The sequence below is a fragment of the Aulonocara stuartgranti genome (assembly GCF_965226115.1).
Source record: "Aulonocara stuartgranti genome assembly, chromosome: 11".
Taxonomy (NCBI): domain Eukaryota; kingdom Metazoa; phylum Chordata; class Actinopteri; order Cichliformes; family Cichlidae; genus Aulonocara; species Aulonocara stuartgranti.
Window position 1 is genome coordinate 24,134,352 of NC_138947.1, and position 19,931 is coordinate 24,154,282.

General features: G+C 37.2%; 1 protein-coding gene across 1 annotated transcript; it reads right to left on the minus strand.

The window, feature by feature from the left end:
• Nucleotides 1–4,492: 4,492 nt before the first annotated feature.
• slc6a3 (solute carrier family 6 member 3) lies at nt 4,493–18,276 on the minus strand. The gene is made up of 16 exons (XM_082552962.1): nt 18,015–18,276; nt 17,266–17,373; nt 16,746–16,956; nt 15,713–15,844; nt 14,046–14,262; nt 12,520–12,658; nt 12,180–12,314; nt 10,766–10,869; nt 10,009–10,133; nt 9,646–9,758; nt 9,311–9,439; nt 9,014–9,113; nt 7,358–7,458; nt 6,535–6,702; nt 6,316–6,387; nt 4,493–6,218 (listed from the first exon to the last, which is right to left on the minus strand). The coding sequence occupies exons 2-16, from the start codon at nt 17,320–17,322 to the stop codon at nt 6,195–6,197; spliced, it is 1,827 nt and encodes a 608-aa protein (XP_082409088.1). The 5' UTR covers nt 17,323–17,373; nt 18,015–18,276; the 3' UTR covers nt 4,493–6,194.
• Between the last annotated feature and the right edge of the window lie 1,655 nt (nt 18,277–19,931).

Consider the following 19,931-nt stretch of genomic DNA (forward strand, 5'->3'; position numbering starts at 1 on the left):
AAATATCTGTCATTGCCTGATAACACTAGCGAGAAACTGAAGTCGGGTGGCATCATGAAAACGTAGAAATTCAGGTATATTAAGGATCTACGTCCATATCAAATAAAATGTAAATGTACAAAAGTGCTTGTTTGGCTAAAAAGGATCAGTAGAGATAGCAGTTGATACAAAAACAGTTAAGTGCTGTAACTAAGAAAAATGTGTGCTTTTATTTTGTAAACCTGGCACATTAAGGAATCATAATAAAATGATAAATAAGTGAAGGCTTTTATTTTTGAAAATCTGAACAATTTCTGAGGATAACATTTAATTTTTTTTAAGTTAATGGGAGTTTTAACAGCTGGGATAAGATCCAGTAACGTATGAAAGACAGTCCTGTTCTTGTATTAATCACCAGGGTATGTCACATAGAAAGAGACGAAAGAGGCAAAACTGTGTACTACAGATAGGAATACAAACTTTATTTTACTCTATCTAATAATATTACATTACTATTACATTAATGTAGCAAAAGGTTCAGCTAACTTTGCATAAAAATAGGTGGTAGAAATATTCTTCAAGGAGCTATTTCTACTTTCTTATTTTAAGTATGTTTCAGAGCCTGTACTTTTTCACTTCACTTGCTGTAAAAATCTGAAATCTTTGGATTGTAATGATATTGATATGATAGTGGTTAAAAGAGTCATTGAGGCTATTATGAAACCATACATCTGTAATTTATCATTTCAAACTGGTCGATTTCCAGACAGAATGAAAATAGCAAAAGTTATACTTCTATACAAATCTGGAAACAAACACCATTTCACCAACTACAGGCCTGTCTCTTTACTACCTCAATTCTCAAAAGTTCTTGAAAAACTGTTTAAAAACCGACAGTAAAAATTTATAGATAAACAAAAACTACTCACTGAGAGTCAGTACGGATTCAGATCAAGCAGATCAACATCATTGGCACTATTAGATTCAATAGAATACATCACAAATTCCATAGACAAAAAGCAATATGTGGCTGAGTTATTCATAGACTTGACAAAGGCATTTGACACTATAGATCATGATATATTAATAAGAAAACTGGAACGTTATGGTGTCAGAGGGGTAGTTTCAGATTGGGTCCGGAGTTATTTAAGTGACAGAAAGCAGTTTGTGAAAATAAATGGTTGTTCCTTATGTATGGACATTGCTTGTGGTGTACCCCAAGGGTCAGTTTTGGGTCCAAAATTCTCCAACTTGTACATTAACGACATCTGTAAAGTGTCCAAAGTATTAAAAATGGTTCTCTTTGCTGACGACAAACATTTTTTGCTCTGGTGATGATCTGCAGAATTTATTGGAGGATATGACTAATGAAATAAGTAAAGTGAAGTCCTGGCTTGATAAAAATAAATTATCATTAAATTTGAATAAATCTAAACTTATGTTATTTGGAAATAGTAGTTTAAATACAAATGCAAAGATTCAAATAAATGGTGTTGATATTGAAAGAGTCAGTGAAAATAAATTTCTGGGGGTAATAATAGATGAAAAACTTAACTGCAGAGCTCACGTAAGATACATTCATTCCAAAGTATCACGAAGCATTGCAATACTAAACAAGGCAAAACAGGTATTCGACAGAACATCACTTCATATTCTCTACTGTTCACTGGTTTCACCATACTTAAGCTATTGTGCAGAGGTCTGGGGCAATAACTATAAAACCACATTACATTCACTTTTTACTCTTCAAATAAAAAGCAATTCGAATCATCCACAATGCAGGTTATAGGGAACATACAAACTCACTATTTTTGCAGTCTGAAATATTGAAAATTGATGATCTAGTGAAATTCCAAACAGCACAAATTCTATTCAAAGCAAAAAATAAAGACCTGCCAGGTAATATTCAGAGTATGTTTTTTTTGAAAGAAGGAAGTTGTAATTTAAGGGGTTTTTGTAACTTCAAAACAATGAAGGTACGTACTACAAGAAAAGGTTTTTGTGTTTCTGTTCATGGAGTGAAACTATGGAACAGTCTGAATATGGAATTAAAGCAATGTCCAAACATAAAACTGTTCAAAAAGAGTTATAAAAATATGATCTTCTCGATCTATAAAGAAAAGGAAAATATTTAAATTAAGTGAATGTTGCTATTTAAAAAACAAACAAACAAACAGACAAAAAAACTCATGATGTGATATTATAGTATATAGTATATCAGAAATCTGTTCACTATTTTTATTACAAATTATATCAGTAAGGAAGCTGACTAAATATTAACTGATCATTTATGGCAAAGGGGTGGGATTAAATAAGTGTTTACTTCTTCCCACTCCCTTTCAACATGTAAATTAATCAGAACTTTTTTTTATGTAATTTGTATAGTATTTTTTTCTTTCTTATTTTCTTTTCTAAATGTACTTGTATATTGTTCACATGTTGGAATAAATTACCAAATTACCCAAATTACCAATTACTTGAATCAGCACTTCAGCTTTTATTGTAGTGTTTTTTGACACTGGTATCAAAAGTACAGATATTCTTTACTTAGTTCTACTCAAATAAAGAACATCTGTACTTTTGCCACTTCTGTCTACTACTCAGCCACTGACAGCACTTCAGCATGTCTTAAATACTCTTGAAACTGAGGAAGAATCAAGAACAATGTAAACGTCCTCCTTTTATGAGATGGTTAGCATGAGGGTCTGTGCAGACCTCCTTTTGCTCTACAGGTCCATATTGCCCTGCCCATACAGATGGTGCACTAGGGCTCTCAAGAACCTAAATATCTGCTCTGGCTGGAGGTGTGGCTGAATCATTTGCCACCTGGGTTCAGTTACTACACCTGTTTCCCATCTTCAAATTACCACTGTGGATTTGAGGACCAGTTCTTACCTCAATTTTGCTGTCATACCTGCTAGTTGTCATTTACCGCCTTGTGTTCCCATGGATAGATGGCAATGTCATGAATATATAGTACCTGCTAGTATTTTATATTTTATTATTATCATTATTAGTAGTAGTAGTTTTCAGTTTATCCAGCTATAATGTGTAGAAGTTAATTAATACCAGTGATAGTGCTATTGATCACTACTTTCTTATGGACAGCAATGGATGATGATCTAGTTTCTTCATGAGCAAAAGCTGTTTGGTGCAAGTTTCAGGTCTGTGGTGAAATTGCTTAATGAACAGGACTTCTCTACATGCCTGAGAAAATAACCTTGAAGGCAAACTAGCCAAATTTAAACATTTAAAGATACATATTCTGATTCCCAGAACTTCTTCATTATGCTCAGTGTCCCATACATATTTATATATACACTCAGGGTAAGAATAAAGTGTACCCATTGTCGATTCTAAGATTTTACATATCTGGAATCATAAAAAGATCATCTGTCCTTTAGCAGGGTCTAAAATTGCATAATAACAATACATAACAACGGCATCATTTATTTAACAAAAACTAAGCTAAAATGCAAAATTATTGCATGAAAAACTGAGGTGCTTAGCTTTCACATGCTGTTTTTGCATTTTGACTTAGATTTTTTAAATAAATAATGACACATTGTAAAATGTCATGTACTCTCGTGATCTATTTCCTCATTTAAATGAATTGAATAATTTTAAAACATGCTAAGCTTTGATAAAACTATGATATATGATGCCTTAGAAATGAGGACAGATGCACTGAACACTAATGAAACATTTATTTTAAAACAACAACATTTGGGAATCTTTAACAAATGCAGAATGTAGAATGTTACATTAGTGCTTCCCATCATTAGTACACATCAATTAGCAAACTGTAAGTAACTAAGTAAAGTCTAATAAACAATGAAATTGCAGTGAATTAATCATCTTTTCATTCTGAATGACAAATCAACCCTTACAGTGTCATTTAATAACCAGGAAGTTAAACTTTTGATTTCTTTTGAGAGATCGTGCTTTTTAATCATCAATTGTACCCAAATGTTTGTCTTGGTGGATAAGGAATATTATGTTTCTGTGGACTGCCTCTGAAACCATTTGTCTAACGCACTTGTTACAGTAATGAACACCACAGAGTCTGGGTCACGCTGACCAATCTTGAAAGAGCTCAATTATCGGTGCTTTTCACAACATGCGGGCTGTGTTTATGTTTTTCAGTTTAGTGGTTATCTGTTTAGTTAGAATAAATCACTTGAATACAGACATGCCTGGAGGGTAGATGGCTAAAATGTCTCTTTTGGAATACCGAAGACAACGTTATGAGGGATCAATAAACCTTCTGGTTTTTGTACACAAAATTGTTCGAGTGGAACCCTGACATTTGTGCTCCTAATGATCATACCAGATTACATCATTTTTATTTAATATTAAAGTAATAGCTTCACTGATCAGCAGTTACTTAAAAAAATTATTTAGGTGCTAACTTCTATAAAGCCATCACAGTGCCATAAAGAAAGGAAAAGAAAGTATTATCGTTATTGTTGTTGCTGTTGGTTAAAAGAGAAAACAATGAGGTATATTTAAATTGAATTAATTATACTTTATTTGACAGTACAAAACAAAATTATACAGTTGTAAACACCACAAGGCACAGTACAGCAGCACAGGCATACAATTTGGGACATAGTGTTACATGTACCATAAGGAGTGATAACAAGTCATTATTGACCTGTTTGGGAAGGATTACTTGTTTTCTGATTAAACAGAAAGAGTTTGCAAGAGGAAGAAAATGTATGTAAATCTTATATGAATATATGTGCGTTTGTGTGTTTGCAGTTATTTAATATCATACAGTACAATACAAGGCTCTCTACATTACATTTACTTACACAGATATACCAGTTTGTTACATTACACACTATTTATTTGCAGTTCAATAAAAAGCAGCTTTCAAACAGTCTTGAAATACTGGTTAAGACTGTGTAAACTGTGAAATTAAAGCTTTATGCTTTCTGGAGGAAATGTGACAGTCATTGTCGCCAAATCACAACCTGAAACTTTTGAGGAAGGGGTGGGGACACGATTTGTTACAATGTGTAAAGAGTTAATGATCTTCTAAGATGAGCTGTGTACAGTTTAAAAGAAAGTACATCCCTTGGCAAAATATTCTCATTAGATGACGAGATATCTGAATTTTTTTTTTAACTCACTGTGCTCTTTGGTCGATTAAATCAGCAGCGTGGCTAATGCTTTTTTTTTTTTTTTGTCTATCGGTACGTTCTTTTAAACTTTAGAATTGGCATTGAGCTCATGTGACTCCAGGGCAGCTGTAATAAATGACAGTTTTATCTTCAGCGTATTTTGTGATTTTTAACCTAAAGAATTACGTTGTGATGCGAAGTGAATGAGCTCAGAGTAAAAGCTCCTTTTTACTCTCATGTCATTTTAGTTTAATGCAATATTGGAATTGGAAATAAAGTAAAAACCTGGTGAAATATGCTCTGCAGGAATCCTAACTTCATAACAGTCTTTTAACAGAAACAGCAAACAGATATATAGCGACATTAACATAATATGGACTGGGATTCAGTAAAACTTTGAGCGCTCAGCATTTCAATTATTTCTGAGCGCTGAATATTTGAAGATTTTTCACCCAGAACAATAACAACAATAAAAACATAAAGGTAATGAAAATAAAGGCCACATGCTGTTTGAACTTTATCAGCTAACTGAAAATGAAACAAACCAACATAAATAAAACGTGACATTGTTTGTGTGTAGCACCTCAACATCTTCCACAGTTGTCATGTTGACAAATGTCCATGGGCATCTAAACATACAGCATTCATTTTCTTGGAGCTTTCATTGGTCGTTATTGGGAATGGCTAATGCAAAAATATCCAAGAACATTTCTCACACTGCTACTTCGCAAGCTGCATTCAGGGACCTTTGCATTTATGGAAAAGAACAGGCTGAACACCACATGAACTGTTTAACTGAATCCCATTCACTAGCAGTAATTAAATGGTGGAGATGTCCAATGCACAGCTTCACACAAAATTAAAGAACACTACGATTTCATTGTGTGTGTGTGTGTGTGGTTTTTTTCTTGGCACTTTTAAACTTCCCACCACCATTATCATTGTTTTTAAATAAACTGCTCTCCTCTTCTTTGTTCCTTGGACATTTACTGTGCATGCATTCACTCAGTGTCCATGCAGTCATCCTCTCTCTTTTTCTCTCTCGCACTCTCTCTCTTTCTTTCTTTCCCACTCTCTCTGTAGCCCTCAGACCACCAACCAGTGATGCAACTGTGGGGGGGGGAAAAGTGCAATGCGTCAAAGAAATAAATTACAGTACTGTGCTCCCGTACAAATTACCATAAAGTATGATTGAATTAACTCTTACAGTGAACTGCCGGACCTCCCCGTTGTCTACCAGATGATGCTCTGTCTCTGGGGTGATGGCATAAGCCAATCTCTGTTCAAGGGAAAAGAGTAATTAACTCTTGTCATACACTCCACTTAATTAATCAAGAAAGAGCTCCATCATGACAAAGGCAGCTAAAGATGGAAGATTAGTATGGATAAGAATCATCTGAAAAGATTTTGGAGCTTATAGACTTACGTCGCAAAACTTTCCAGGCAGTGTGCACAGTTTGTAGATGGCATAGAGAGGCACCATGGTCATTGATGACATGGCCAGACACCACCCAAGCATGTTAGCCCATGCAGGAAACATGTAGGAGCCATAGTTTGGGGGGTTAAATGTGGCAAAGCTCACCACAACCATGAACTATGGGAAAGAGATTTATGAACACACATGACCTGAAAAACCACTGATTAAAAGGAGGTAAGATTATTGCAAGACAACACTTGTGGCTGATGTTAAAATGGAAAGCATAGTAAGAAATGAACTCAATCATTCATTCTCATGATGAGTGAATCACATGCCTTAGCCACCCCAGGAAAGATGAGAGACTAGGGAATAATAATATCCAGTAAAGTTGTTTCCTTTGTGTACGTATTTGGAAGAAGATGCTGTAGTAACAGTGTTTTGCTGCTGACATATAGTTGTGTGAGTGTACTGCAAGACATAAGCAGAGGATATGAACAATCTGATTTATACTCAGTGTGAATGTGAATCAAAAGCTAAGCAGTGAGATAATGATAGGGTTAATGTATGGGGGTTGAAAAGCTACTTTATTCATTCAGCAGGTCTGTTGATTTTTTTAGATGCAAAATTAAACATGCTTTTTTATTTCTGGTATTGAGGTCACATGTTGTCTGTGGAAAACTAAATTCTCTGTTTAAAAGTCAAACTTTGTTTGGTTATCATGATAAAAAAAACACTGATGAGAGGAGAATCAGATCAAACTACAGTCTAAGTTTTATGCATCTTTTGATTTCACATTTTTTAACTTTCACTTGCTGGGGTTTGTATAACTCACCAGGAGGAAGCAGGGACTGACAAACTTCCAGCATAGCCTCCAGTACCTGCCTGGTCGGTGGCCAATCATCTCCTCAATGTCATCGCTGAAACGGTCCACTCCTAAAACACACAGAAATACTCAATATTACCATGACATGGTTAAAGAAAAGCAGAGTTACAGTACTGTATATTAGCTTGGAGCATAAGAAGAACAATCTCTCTGTCTTTCTCTCTGCACAATTCCAAGAGAAATTTTGGTATGAGCATTATCAACGCAGGGTGTGTGTTCATGCTCCATGTGTATACATTTAAATTGAAAGTTAAGTCTAATACAAAAAAAACTGTAATACCAGAGGTTATCAGGTATCAGTAAAAATAGCAAAAATACAGCATACCATTAAACTATTTGCATTAACCAACGTCATTCTGCAAAGCTAACCATTATGAGCTGCTGCACCATTTTTCACCTTTGTCATGATTTTGCTTCTCTTATTCCTTGGCTGTATTTTGCCTTTTTGCCTTCCTGTCCTGAAGGCATCTCTCACCGCAGAGGAATAGATCCGGAACGACTGCCAGGTATTCCGCACTGCTAGATGTACTTATGTGGTCAAGCATTTCTGTCAGCAGTCAAGAGTATTGGGGGGAAAAGAGCCAGAAAAAGGCCCCCTAAAGCCTTAGGCTTGATTTATCTGACTTGCCAAGGTCAGGACCCACCAAAGTGGGGCAATATGTTGACCTCATTGCCTGGGGCCTGCTTAGTATTTAGTCCTTTATGCACCTCTTCATAGTCATACTTATTAGACATTAGACAAGAAACTCAGTCTCTGACCTTTAAATTGTTTTTCTGTCTGCTGGTGTTTCCGGATAGGGTCTAGAATTTCCACTCAATTATTGTTTTTTGTTTTTTTTAATTTGCTTGTTTTTCTTTTAAGCTGTTATTGCTGTCAGTGAAAATCCATGAAAAAAAATCAAACACACATAGACTTACCCCTTCCCTCTGGGGGGGGGGGGGGGGGGGGGGACCCAGATGGCTATCATTACTGCAATTATCTACAGAACCACAAGAGGTCACTAAAGAGCACACAGGGGTCTAATATTTGTCTTCATGAGCTCCTACCAAAACTAGAGGTGTCTTTCTATACAGTGCCTCTTACCCTGTAAATATAATAAATTTTTTTTTATTTTCTTCCTCTGTCTGATGTCATTCACAAATAATTTAATTTGTTATTGACAAAAAATATGTTAAATGGAGTATCATAAGAATCTGGCCACATGGAGAGAGTTTGACTTGCACACAAGAGCCTGCGATCTAGATATGAGGCAGCTGATTCCTGCCGGTTCCCAAGATACAATTTTCTTTACATAGTTCTTCATCACTGCTGATTGAGCACAAAGATTCACACGGGCAATGATTAGAATTCGTCTTCATCTTGCAAGCACCACAGGTACTGTATATGCTTGTGACTTGGGTAGAGATTTGGTCAGAGAGTGAAGTGGCCAGTAGGAATGGATTGTCTGGCAGCAATATTCTTACATCTAATAGAAATATGTTGCATTGAGGCACAGATGACTTATGCGAAAAGATTTCTCATCAAACCCTTAATAAAGCATCAGCTTTGTTGGCCATGAAAAAAAATCATCCCCCTGCCTCTTTTCTTTAGTCCATCTTTCTCACCATAGAACCACGCTATACCGATGGCTTCAATAAGCACTCCAAACAGAATCGATGTTCCTGCTGCAAAGTGGTCCAGCAGAGTAAACACATACATCCCTCCCTGGAGAGGAAGAGGAGAGAAAGAAAATAATGCCTGTAAGTTTTCTACTGTTACCTTGTTTTTAGACAGTTTTGCAGATATTATGTCTGTACGTATGCAAACACTAGAGTTTAACCACAGCGCAAGGATAAATTCTAACTAGCACACTAACGTGATGTGCATGCCATTAAACACAGACTCCTCAATAAGAGACTTACATTTGTAACACAGAAGAGGGAGATGAGAAAAGTGGAAACAACAATAAAGAGGGTGAACAGCTCTCTGTGCTTGTGGAGGAATTTGAATTCATCAATTAGTCCCGTGATCACTGATTCCATGCCACCCATCTACAACAAAAAACACAGCAGTTAGAAAGAAAGAAAAAGTCAGTCCTGAGCTGTTAAGTCACTGAAGAGGCCCGTCGATGCTTGGATAGTTACTGCTCCTAGACTATATATTTGAGAGTAATGAAAAACAGTAATTTGGCACAGAAAAGGTATGCTATTTGGCTGACCAAAGGGATGTAACTGTGAGTGTCTGTGTGGATACTCACTGCACTGTCAATGCCCAGAGTCAACAGCATGATGAAGAAGATAACTGCCCAAATTGATGACCCGGGTAGTGTTGCAATGGCTTCGGGGTAAATGACAAACACTAATCCAGCGCCTAAAAGAGCACAAAAACCATGAAAAAAAGAGCAAAGGTGAACAGCAGCGCAAAACAAAATGTAGTGCTCAAACTATTTCCCCTTCTAGCAAATATAAAATAAAAGTAAAAGAGGAGGTAGAACAAAAATGGATGTTGTAGATTAGCCAAAATCAACAGCCTTATAGCCTTCCCGTCAGTTTTATGACATTTTAAACTCAAAATTAAACAGTTTAAAAAGCTTTGCATAATCAACAATAAACAATCATACCGTCTCTTGCAACTTTGTCTAGAGCCACGTTGTGCTTTTGGGACATGTACCCAAGGAAGGAGAAAACCACAAAGCCAGAGAAGAAACTTGTTAAAGAGTTGATGGAGCTGGTAATGATGGCGTCCCTGGATCAATAAAAGAAGGCAGAAACACGATAGTCCATAATAAGAATGTAAAACACTTTGTCAATATATCATCAGCCAGCAAACAGTCAATATCCACATAACTGACCAGACCAGCTGTGAATCAGGGATGCACTTAAAAAAAAATTATGTACAGGCTTGACATCAGCTTAGGAAACCTTTGACTGATCTAGATCTAGATAGATTGCTCTGTCAGATTTTCAGTATCTTGCATCATGTGACAAACTAGTGAGTTGTTCTTTTCATTAAAAAAAAAAAAGAACAAAACAGCAATAACCTTTTTAAGGTTAAATGGTACGTTAAAAGCGAGTTTATGCTTTTATGGAATCCTCGAAGTGTTAGTTATCAGAAGCATTTTTTTAAAGGGCAAAACGGGGGAGATAAAAGCCACCTGTGGGTCGCAGATGATTTTCAAAGAGTGCAACAGTTTTGATTGGTGTAACATCTAAAGTAGTCTGCTGCGCAGCTTGGTGTCAAAGACATAGAGGGTTTCAAGGAGCTTCAAAGGTTATTGTAATTCACCTGCTTATGTTGCATGTGTGCTTGCAGAATCAGCTTCCCCACCTCCGTGTGCCTCCGTGAATTCCCACCTGCCTCTCCCCGTGTATCCGTACCTGTAACAGTTGTTGCTGAATTTGTTGTAGCTGGAAAAGGCAATTAGCACACCAAACCCCACTCCCAGCGAGAAACAGATCTGCGTTGCTGCCTCAATCCAGACCTGGGGAGAGAAAGAACAAGCGCACTTGTGTGAAGCGGCAAACAAAAGGCACAGGAGAGGAAAAAAGCCATTATTAGAGATAATTGCAGGAAACTCATTCAACAGCAGCAGATGAAAGACGCTTGTGAATATGGGGGGTAATTTTGCAAATTACTGCTCCATGCATCTATCTAATCTAATTCTCCAATTGCTCCCGTGCATCTCTCAATCTCTGTCCTTGCTTTCGCTATCATAAATGAATCCTTTAGTCACGCATGTGGATTTATTGGGACCCTCAACACCTAGTGTTAAGTTAAATTAGATATTTATATTGTGATAGGAGGTTTCATGGATAAGAAAAATATTTGAAATGAGTGACACAAGTAGTTTTCTCAAATTTCTTTATTGCCTCCAGGGAAGGTAGCAATTAAAACAATGCTGTGTTTACTTGCACTAAAATAATTCCACATTCAGGCTTTTGGCACAATAAAATTAAAGGGTTAATTTAACAGTAGACATAGAGGATAGCAATAGTAGAGCCCAATGCTCTTGTTATGCTTCTTGTTTGTTAAGCAAATAAAACTTCATTATGCTTTTTTTCTGTTATCGCTGTTTCAGGTTCTCTTAATCTGTGGACTTGAGCTCAGAATTTTATGTGTCAACATTTTTTGTGTGTGAGCAGGTCTGTTGTCTAAATCACTCTTTGTGGAACCATAATTAAACTAAACTAGACTAAAATAAAATAAACTAAGATAAAACACAGATTTAGACTTTCTTTTATTGATGGCCACTTCCATCTTTTATATACAGCCTGTATTTTCTACCCTTTTTTCTGAGTTGTTGTTTTGTTTTTTTCTGTTTTGGTTATTTATCTCAGAAAATCCATAACTATGCCAACAAATCTACAGCTATAAAATACTTTCTTGGATTATGTTATATCACATTTTGGGTTGATAAGAATATCATTCATCAAGATCTAGGACTTTAAATGCTAAATTTATCAGCGTTAGTTGTTGCAGTATGTGTTGGTTTTGACCTATACACTGGCTTTGCATTGGATGTCAAGCAACAGGTACAAGTTACAATTCCCTGCCATGAGAACTCCTGTTAAGCACAGTAGTATGATATGTTAAAAAAAAATTTGTAGTTGTGCATTCTTCATTTTTTAGTATTGGAGTCTCTTTACATGCAAGTGTAAAAATTAAATACAGGAAATACAAGTGAAAATGTAAATAAAGCCACAGTATTTCCCCTCATACTATATCTTCTTCTTGTGGAACACTGTCACTCTCACTTCACTTGTGTCTCCTCTTTCTTCTTTTGGCGCTCACCTTGGCGTCACAGAGTCTTAGGAAGTCCACGGAGAGGTAGGCCTTAATGCCATCAATGGCTCCAGGCAGGGTGACTCCGCGGAGCAGCAGCACAGTTAAGACCACATAGGGCATTGTGGCTGTGATCCACACAACCTGAAAGAGTCACACAAGGTACACACACACACACACTCACATGATACACACAAGAAAAAGATACATGCATGCAGAACAATCATGCATTTAAAGATGGTGCTGCATTTGACTGCTATGCTGTTAAAGTCACTGTGCACCATGACTCACTTAGATTTTTAGTTTTGCAAATATAACAGTAATTAATGTCTGCTATCTTATATGTTACCTTGCCAGAAGTCTTGACTCCCTTCCAGAGACTGAAGTAGAGCAGAACAATAACCACAGCTAGACAGGAAGTCAGCTGCCAACGTGGACGACCCAGGTTATCAATGCCGTTACTGTCCTGGATATGGAGTACTGCCCTTCTGAGAAAGGAGAACATTCAAGCAAGAGGCATGGTGACTCCTAAATCACCATTTAGTGTACACTGACTGTCTTGTATGTATGAGCACATTCAAATTTAGAAAGACTTCGCTTAACAGAGGTGTGAAGAGACAGGATGAGCTCAAGAATACTGGCCTAAAAAGCTGTCACCAGAATTTCATGTCACACATTGTTGACACCAATCCATCGTCTGCACTGGGCTTAACATTGTAGCTAATTTCTGAGTTTTTTAGTTACCATAGTTACTGCACTAAATCCAAAGGGTTCCCTTTTTTTCTGACGAGAGCTTAGCGTCTTAAAAAAAAGAATAAAAAGAACATATGCAACAGAAGGTAAAGCAACACCTCTGTTGACTTCTCTCCAGACATTTAAAAAGAAAAAAAATAACCTATTTTATTATTTCTGTCATGAAAATGTATCAACACCAATTAAATATATGTTTAAATATGTTCCATATGAACTACAGGACGTAAAATACCATTACTAAAACACACACATCTAAAGTACATACAGTACTGTATGTACTGAGTAGGATATTCAGGGTTCACTGATTCCAGATGTAATCATAATAACTGCTGCAATCAAGATAAAAATGACTAAAGTTCATTATAATATTATTATTCATATCAGAAACTGAAGTATAAACTAGGCTCCAGATACCCTTCATAAGATTGGCTTTACATCCAGTCCCTGTTTCTGAAAGATGATACTTGAGCTTCACCTAAAGGGAGATTTGAGACCTCAGGCTGTCTGACCAGATGCTGCACCAAGTGTCGCTACATCTGTTGCAAGTGCTGAAAATAATGCATTATAATGAATTACATTATCACAAATGGCAGCTAAGATGGGAAAACTGCCTAAAGGTGACAACGTTCAAAGTCTACTTTATTCTAGATAGTTACCAAGCATGTGTCACGTTAAAGACTAAATTCATTGGACATTGTTTTTGCCTTGATCCATAAATTTAGAGGCAGCCTAACAGATGAGACTAAATAAGATCAGCCAATTTTCAGCTGATATAGTCAAATTGTCTGCAGGTGGTTGTGCATAAATAGCCCACTGCCATTTTATCTAACGTGGATGAAATACTGCATCTGTCACAGCAGAACAACCCCTTTCACTTGCTGAAATAGGAGACACCTGGTCAGCTTCATAAAGGAAGGCAATATTGGCTAAATGCAGCCAAACTGTGCATTTCTGATTCTCTGTTATAATATATCTCAGCTATTTAGGCTGCAAAGGCATTCCATTACTGCACTCCAACCAAACACATCATACCTCATGCAGTAGACATGTGCAGGACTATCTAAGCAACCTTTTTTACTCCTTACAAATAGTGTGCTAAAGCTGAAGATCAGGCCAACTTACTCAAAATACTCCTGAGCCGGGGTGGCTTTGTAAATGTCACTGACTGAGCCGTTGTCAGCCCAGTCGGAGCAGTTTGGACTGTTCCACGTGTTGTTGCAATGAACCCACGGTAGCTCGCCGGTGAAAGAGGAGAAGAGGTAGAACATTGCCCATGAGATGATGACGTTATAGTAGAAACCAACATAGAGGGAGATGAGGATCACTGTAAAGCCTACGCCTGTTGAGGGAAACATAAGTTATGAATATCATAGACACTAAGGATACAATACTGAAGAATATTACTACTAATACTAATAATATTACTGTCTTTCTCGTGACCAGACATAACATATTGTTAGTGCACACCATAAAGCACACTGTGAGTATACAGTAGCCAGAGTAGCCAGTGCTACATGCCTGCAGTCTCACAAAAAAAGAAACAACCTTCAAACGCTGCCTCTTTATGCCTTAATTATCAATCCATCTACCCTTTCTGTAAATCAGAAACAATGTCCACTCTTCTAAGGCTGTATTTAAATGTTAACCTTTGCTAGGAAGCATAACTGCAACTGTGCCTTATTGATTTCTTTGTAATGTGGATGTGATATTTGTCCAGGGAGCCATGTCTCTTATTAGCGCCACATGCGGCCGTGCTATCTCTCAATCTCCCTTCACCAACCCTTTCCAAGTCCTTTTTTCTTCAAATGGATTGATCCTGGGAGGAAACCAGCTTTTTGATCAGAATAATTACTGTCAATACGGGCATGTGTACGTGTATTTGAATAATTACTGTTATCCCCCTGCTGAGAGACAGAGAGAGAGTGAAGCGTGTGATTAGAACGTCAACGTACTCTGTGTGGTCCCTGACAGACGGCACATGCTCCAAGGAACACACATAGACGAAAAACACGAAGCAACACGTACACACTGCGGGCCACCTTCAGACCAACAAGGGCACGATGCCACACAAGACAGCCTTATGGCTTCTCACTGTGGAGCAACAGATGGTCTGCTGTTATCAGAGGTAACTTCTTCTAAAAAATCAAAGGGAATTCAGAGAAAGCGACGGATGAATGCACACAAATTAAAGCTTGTTTAAAAAGCGTAAAAAACAGAGCCAAGTAAAGTGTATCATTATATTTTCAACTCATGACTTTGCTTAGAAACGTGAGTCGGACTTCATGTTTGTTTCTCCATTAGTGTATGTTTGGATGGCATTTCTCCTGAACTGCGCTTTGCTTAACGGTGTGTTGAAAAGTACCCAGAACAAGCATCAGCCAGTGTTACCTGCCACTGGGTGACACAAAAGGATGCGGACAATCAGAATAAAAGTCTAAAAGCCCAATTTTCATTTGCTTTCCATGTGAGTGCCAGCAGAACCTGATGTTCCGGGAGGGATAAACAATGCCTGTCGCTGCTCAGCTCAGAGACAAGCAGACAAAAGAGACTGGCATGTGGACAGGCAGGCATGTGGGCAGGCAAGCAGACAGAAAGACACGTAGGGATTAAAGGGAGAATGTTAGCAGACAGACAGCCATGTAGGCAGATGGACATACAGAAAAATGTAACTCGTCCCATGATACATTTATTATATTCCTAAGAGGGTGTGCGTATATCCTCGAGTGTTTGCATATGTGAGCAAGGGTCTGTCACATTTGATTTTACCTTCATACATTTTACTTTCCTACCTTTAAATATGGGACATATCTTCCAGACTCCTGCTGCCCCCTCTCTGTTATACTGACCCAGAGCCAGCTCCATGTAGAAGAGTGGCATGCCTGCTATCACCATGAAAAACAGGTACGGCACCAGAAATGCACCTACACACACACACACACACACACACACACACACACACACACACAATTTTAAAAATAAATACATTTATTTACTTATGTCTTGCAGACATGTTCACACATGTAAATTCAAAGAACAGCATCAGTTTAGTGCCAGTTTACAGGATCATATGCAGTGTCAACGCAGATTATGAAAATGTAGTATTTAGTATTTTTACATTTTTCTTTCTATGTCAAACTGCCACTGTACGATAGACAGCCCTCTTTACTCCAATAATTGACTATTCTAATAAAATGAAAACACAATTTTCAAAAGAGGGGGCTCATATATAAAAGTGTAGTTTGTCTTTGAAGATAAAGTTTATGCCTCTGACAGAACTTTTGTCATATTTCCTTACATACATATTAGACTTAGCGACGTGAAAGGCTGTGTGTTAGCCTTGACCATAGCTGCAGCATCATTTACAGCTCTTAAACATAATGAGAGCTCTATGTTAAACAGCCATAATTAGTGACACTGATTGTTAGAGCTAATCTATTCAGAACAGCTGTGGTGGTTTTTCCCCTATTTTGATCTCTGTAAAGGGTTGAAATAAGACGAAAACAACGGCCATCATACACACAGATCTGAAGCACACACAAACATGTGCATGTAGTACATGCATGCATAAAGTACTCTAGCCTGTAACTAATTCCTCCTTTTCTCTGCCTTCTTCTCTCTCTGTTTCATTATTTTTCTTATTTGCCTTTGCTCAGCACAGTCACCATGTTTATGCCCTCCTACCCCTCTCAATGTGGCAGACTAATCCCCTGGACTGGGGCAAAAAAAAGAAAGAAAGAAAGAAAGAAAGAAAGAAAGAAAGAAAGAAAGAAAGAAAGAAAGAAAAACACAGTTTCCTCACATCAGTCTCTTCATCAATCTCACCTCCTCCATTTTTGTAGCAGAGATAAGGGAACCTCCAGACATTTGCCAGGTCCACAGCAAATCCAATCACGGACAGGAGGAAGTCAATTTTCTTTCCCCAGGTCTCCCTCTCTTCCTCCCCACTGGGGTTAGTCTGAGTCGGAGTTGGAGTCACTAAGGTGGTCGATGTGAACTGAACCCCATTCTGTTCCTTTACAAGTATCAGCTCCACCTGAAGGGTCACCAAGTTTAAAATCAATCATGCATAATGCAGAATGGAATATTACAAACACATTCACCTTAAGAAATGTTATTCATGGTGATGTATTAAAAATGTACTGTAAAATACTATTATTTGTACTATTTTTACCATTTTTGTCATTCTTTAAAAAAAGCATCATATTTGTATAATGCTGATCTTTAGCACTTTATAGTTTAGTACAATATAATGAGTCACACAGATGAGAGAGCAAATGCAGTCATTTCATAAATTGAGACCTTTGCACAGTAACAGCCTTGTGTGTCTTAGATCTGTACCGACCTCTTTTGGACCCATCGTGTTGGAGGTGGGTTTTTCTGGGGCTACAACTGAGGACATCACGGTGCAAAATGGTAATAGTTGAAATCTCGGTAGGTAAAGCTGACAAGTCTTGAGCACAAAATGAGACAGAAAAAAATGAGTTTGTTTTTTTTTATTCCGTTTGTGAAGAATAAGGTTTTTGATTCAAGTATAAAAATCATCAAAAGGATCACTGGGATGAAAATTAAGGATTAAGAACAATATGAGATGCTTTTAAACACTGAAACTGTAGCAGATATACATATTTTTAAAAAAATTAAATGTGGCATAAGAGAGAGAAAGAGAAAACACAACAGAGTCATTTGATTCAGACTGAGGGTAACAAGAAGGGATGGGGGAGCATGTCTACAAGGTCATCACAGCATGCTCGTTTTATTTCACAAGTGCTGATAACCATTTTACTTGCAGAATGGCCTAGTATGTTGATGATGCACACTATCTACCAACATGTTGTACTCCAGATTTAATTTTGGTTTAAAATTATGTCACAAAAATACTTTTTATGTGAAAGTGTATGTGTTTTTTTGTTTTTGTTTTTCTCTAAATCTTTTCAAAAGGATCACATCAAATTATTGTAATTAAATTGCAATTAATTAATTTTTCTTTTTTACTAACAACACAGGATATAATGGATATATAATGCTATTAATACAGGGAAATACAGAGTTACAAAGCACAAAACATTTTAAACTACAAAATGATATTCTTACCTTTTAGAAATAATAGCTGAACTCCGATGTCAGTTTGGATTCAATTCCAGTGCTGATGTTCTCTAGTGTGCTGTAAACTGATGCTGATCATATTTACGCAGACCTTCCTTGATAAGTTAGACTCAAAGCAAGAGATGTTAAGCACAAACAGAAGGGGGAAAACAGATGATAATTAAGAGAGAAAAAGATGAGGAACTGGCAATCTATGAGTTATAGAAAGCCCTCCCACCCTCCTTGGCTCCACTGACAGACACACAGAGCCCCGAGCACCCTGTGGGTTTGTATGGAGATCTGTCTGCGGGACCACTCTTGAAATATGAGAAACAATCAACAACACCCCCCCATCACCGTCACTCTCCTCCCTCCCTCCTCGATCAAGCTTCATGTCTTCCTCCTCCTCTCTCACCCATCATATATCCATGTAAGTGTGAGGGGATAAAAAGCAAATACAATATTGCAACACTTATTCCCAGATGCATGCAGTTTCAGCATCGTTATCATCCTCTTGATTCAGATACATTATAGCTGTATAACATAAGCACCTAATCTTTTCTGGCCCACGGATAAGACAGCAGTGAGAGCTTAAAGCTTAAAGATTTCTAAAATAAAGTGCAATAAAATTTTTAAAAAACATAAATAAATTTAAATAATAATTTTATTAATTACATTGAAAAGCCTTAATTTTGCATCTAACCTACAGCTGTATTGGTAAATGGACTGATTCTTATATAGCGCTTTCCTACTCTCCCAGAGAACTCAAAGCACTTTATACGACATGCCACATTCACCATTTCACACTTTCTTTTATTCTTTCTATCCACTATTCACACCTTCATACTCCAATGGATGCATAGTTAGTATCTTGCCCAAGGATATTTGGCATGCAGACTGAAGGAAACAGGGATCAAACCACCAACCTTCCAATCAGTAGATGACCTGCTCTATCTCCTGAGCTACAGCCACCCTTTATATAAGGTAGAGTGGTTGTGGTTAAAGCTGTTCATAGACTTTCTTGGTTTTATGTTCAGGGAACTCACCTTTAACAGCAATACAGTTGGCAGCAATTCATTGCAATCTCAATACCCAAAGTAATAAGGTGATAGAAGAAAGACGGTGGTAGAAAAAAGAGAAAACCATACAGCTCCTTCAACCTCCAAAATAAAACTATTCAGTAAATTAATTTGCAGTGGGTCTGAGGCATTATCACCAATATATGATTTGCATAAGCTGCCATAACAAGAACAATTTTAATATATAATTAGAAAAAATTTATTTTAATTTGTCTTAAAAAATGTCTAAAAAACCAAAATAAATACGCAAAAGGGTTGGCTTGGCCGAATCAGCATGAACACAGAATACCATTATGCAACAAACTGCAATGATTCAGTCTCTCAAAATCAAATCTCTAACTTGGTTTCACCTGAGATTCAAACTAGCTTATAACAATACCTGTCTCCTGGAGCAGCTAGCATTAGCGAAAACCCTCAAAAGAAATGAAACATTGTGAGCAGCAGCAAGAAAAGACAACCGTATCTAATAATAATATGCATCGAACCCTATCCCACTTGAAATCAGTGTCAGTCGCACAAAGAACAACACACACACAAACAAAATACTAATTGAACTAAATGAAACTTTGCTTTGGGGTTTAATAGTAAGAAGTAGAAGTAAGGTGTTCTGGGAGGTTTTAATAATTTTGCCTCTTATGTGTAAAACCCAAGGTTAACATCAAAGGTCTTTCTTAGTTGATACCCCCCCCCCCCCCCCTTCTACCTTTAAAACGATCTCAGTGACCAAGTGACACACCGTGTCCAAGCAAAAATGTCATTACCTGTAATGTTCAGCAGGCAAAACAGAATCAGCACTGACACTTAGACCCCTTCCATTTCAGATTTAACCACAGCAGGACCAGGGCAT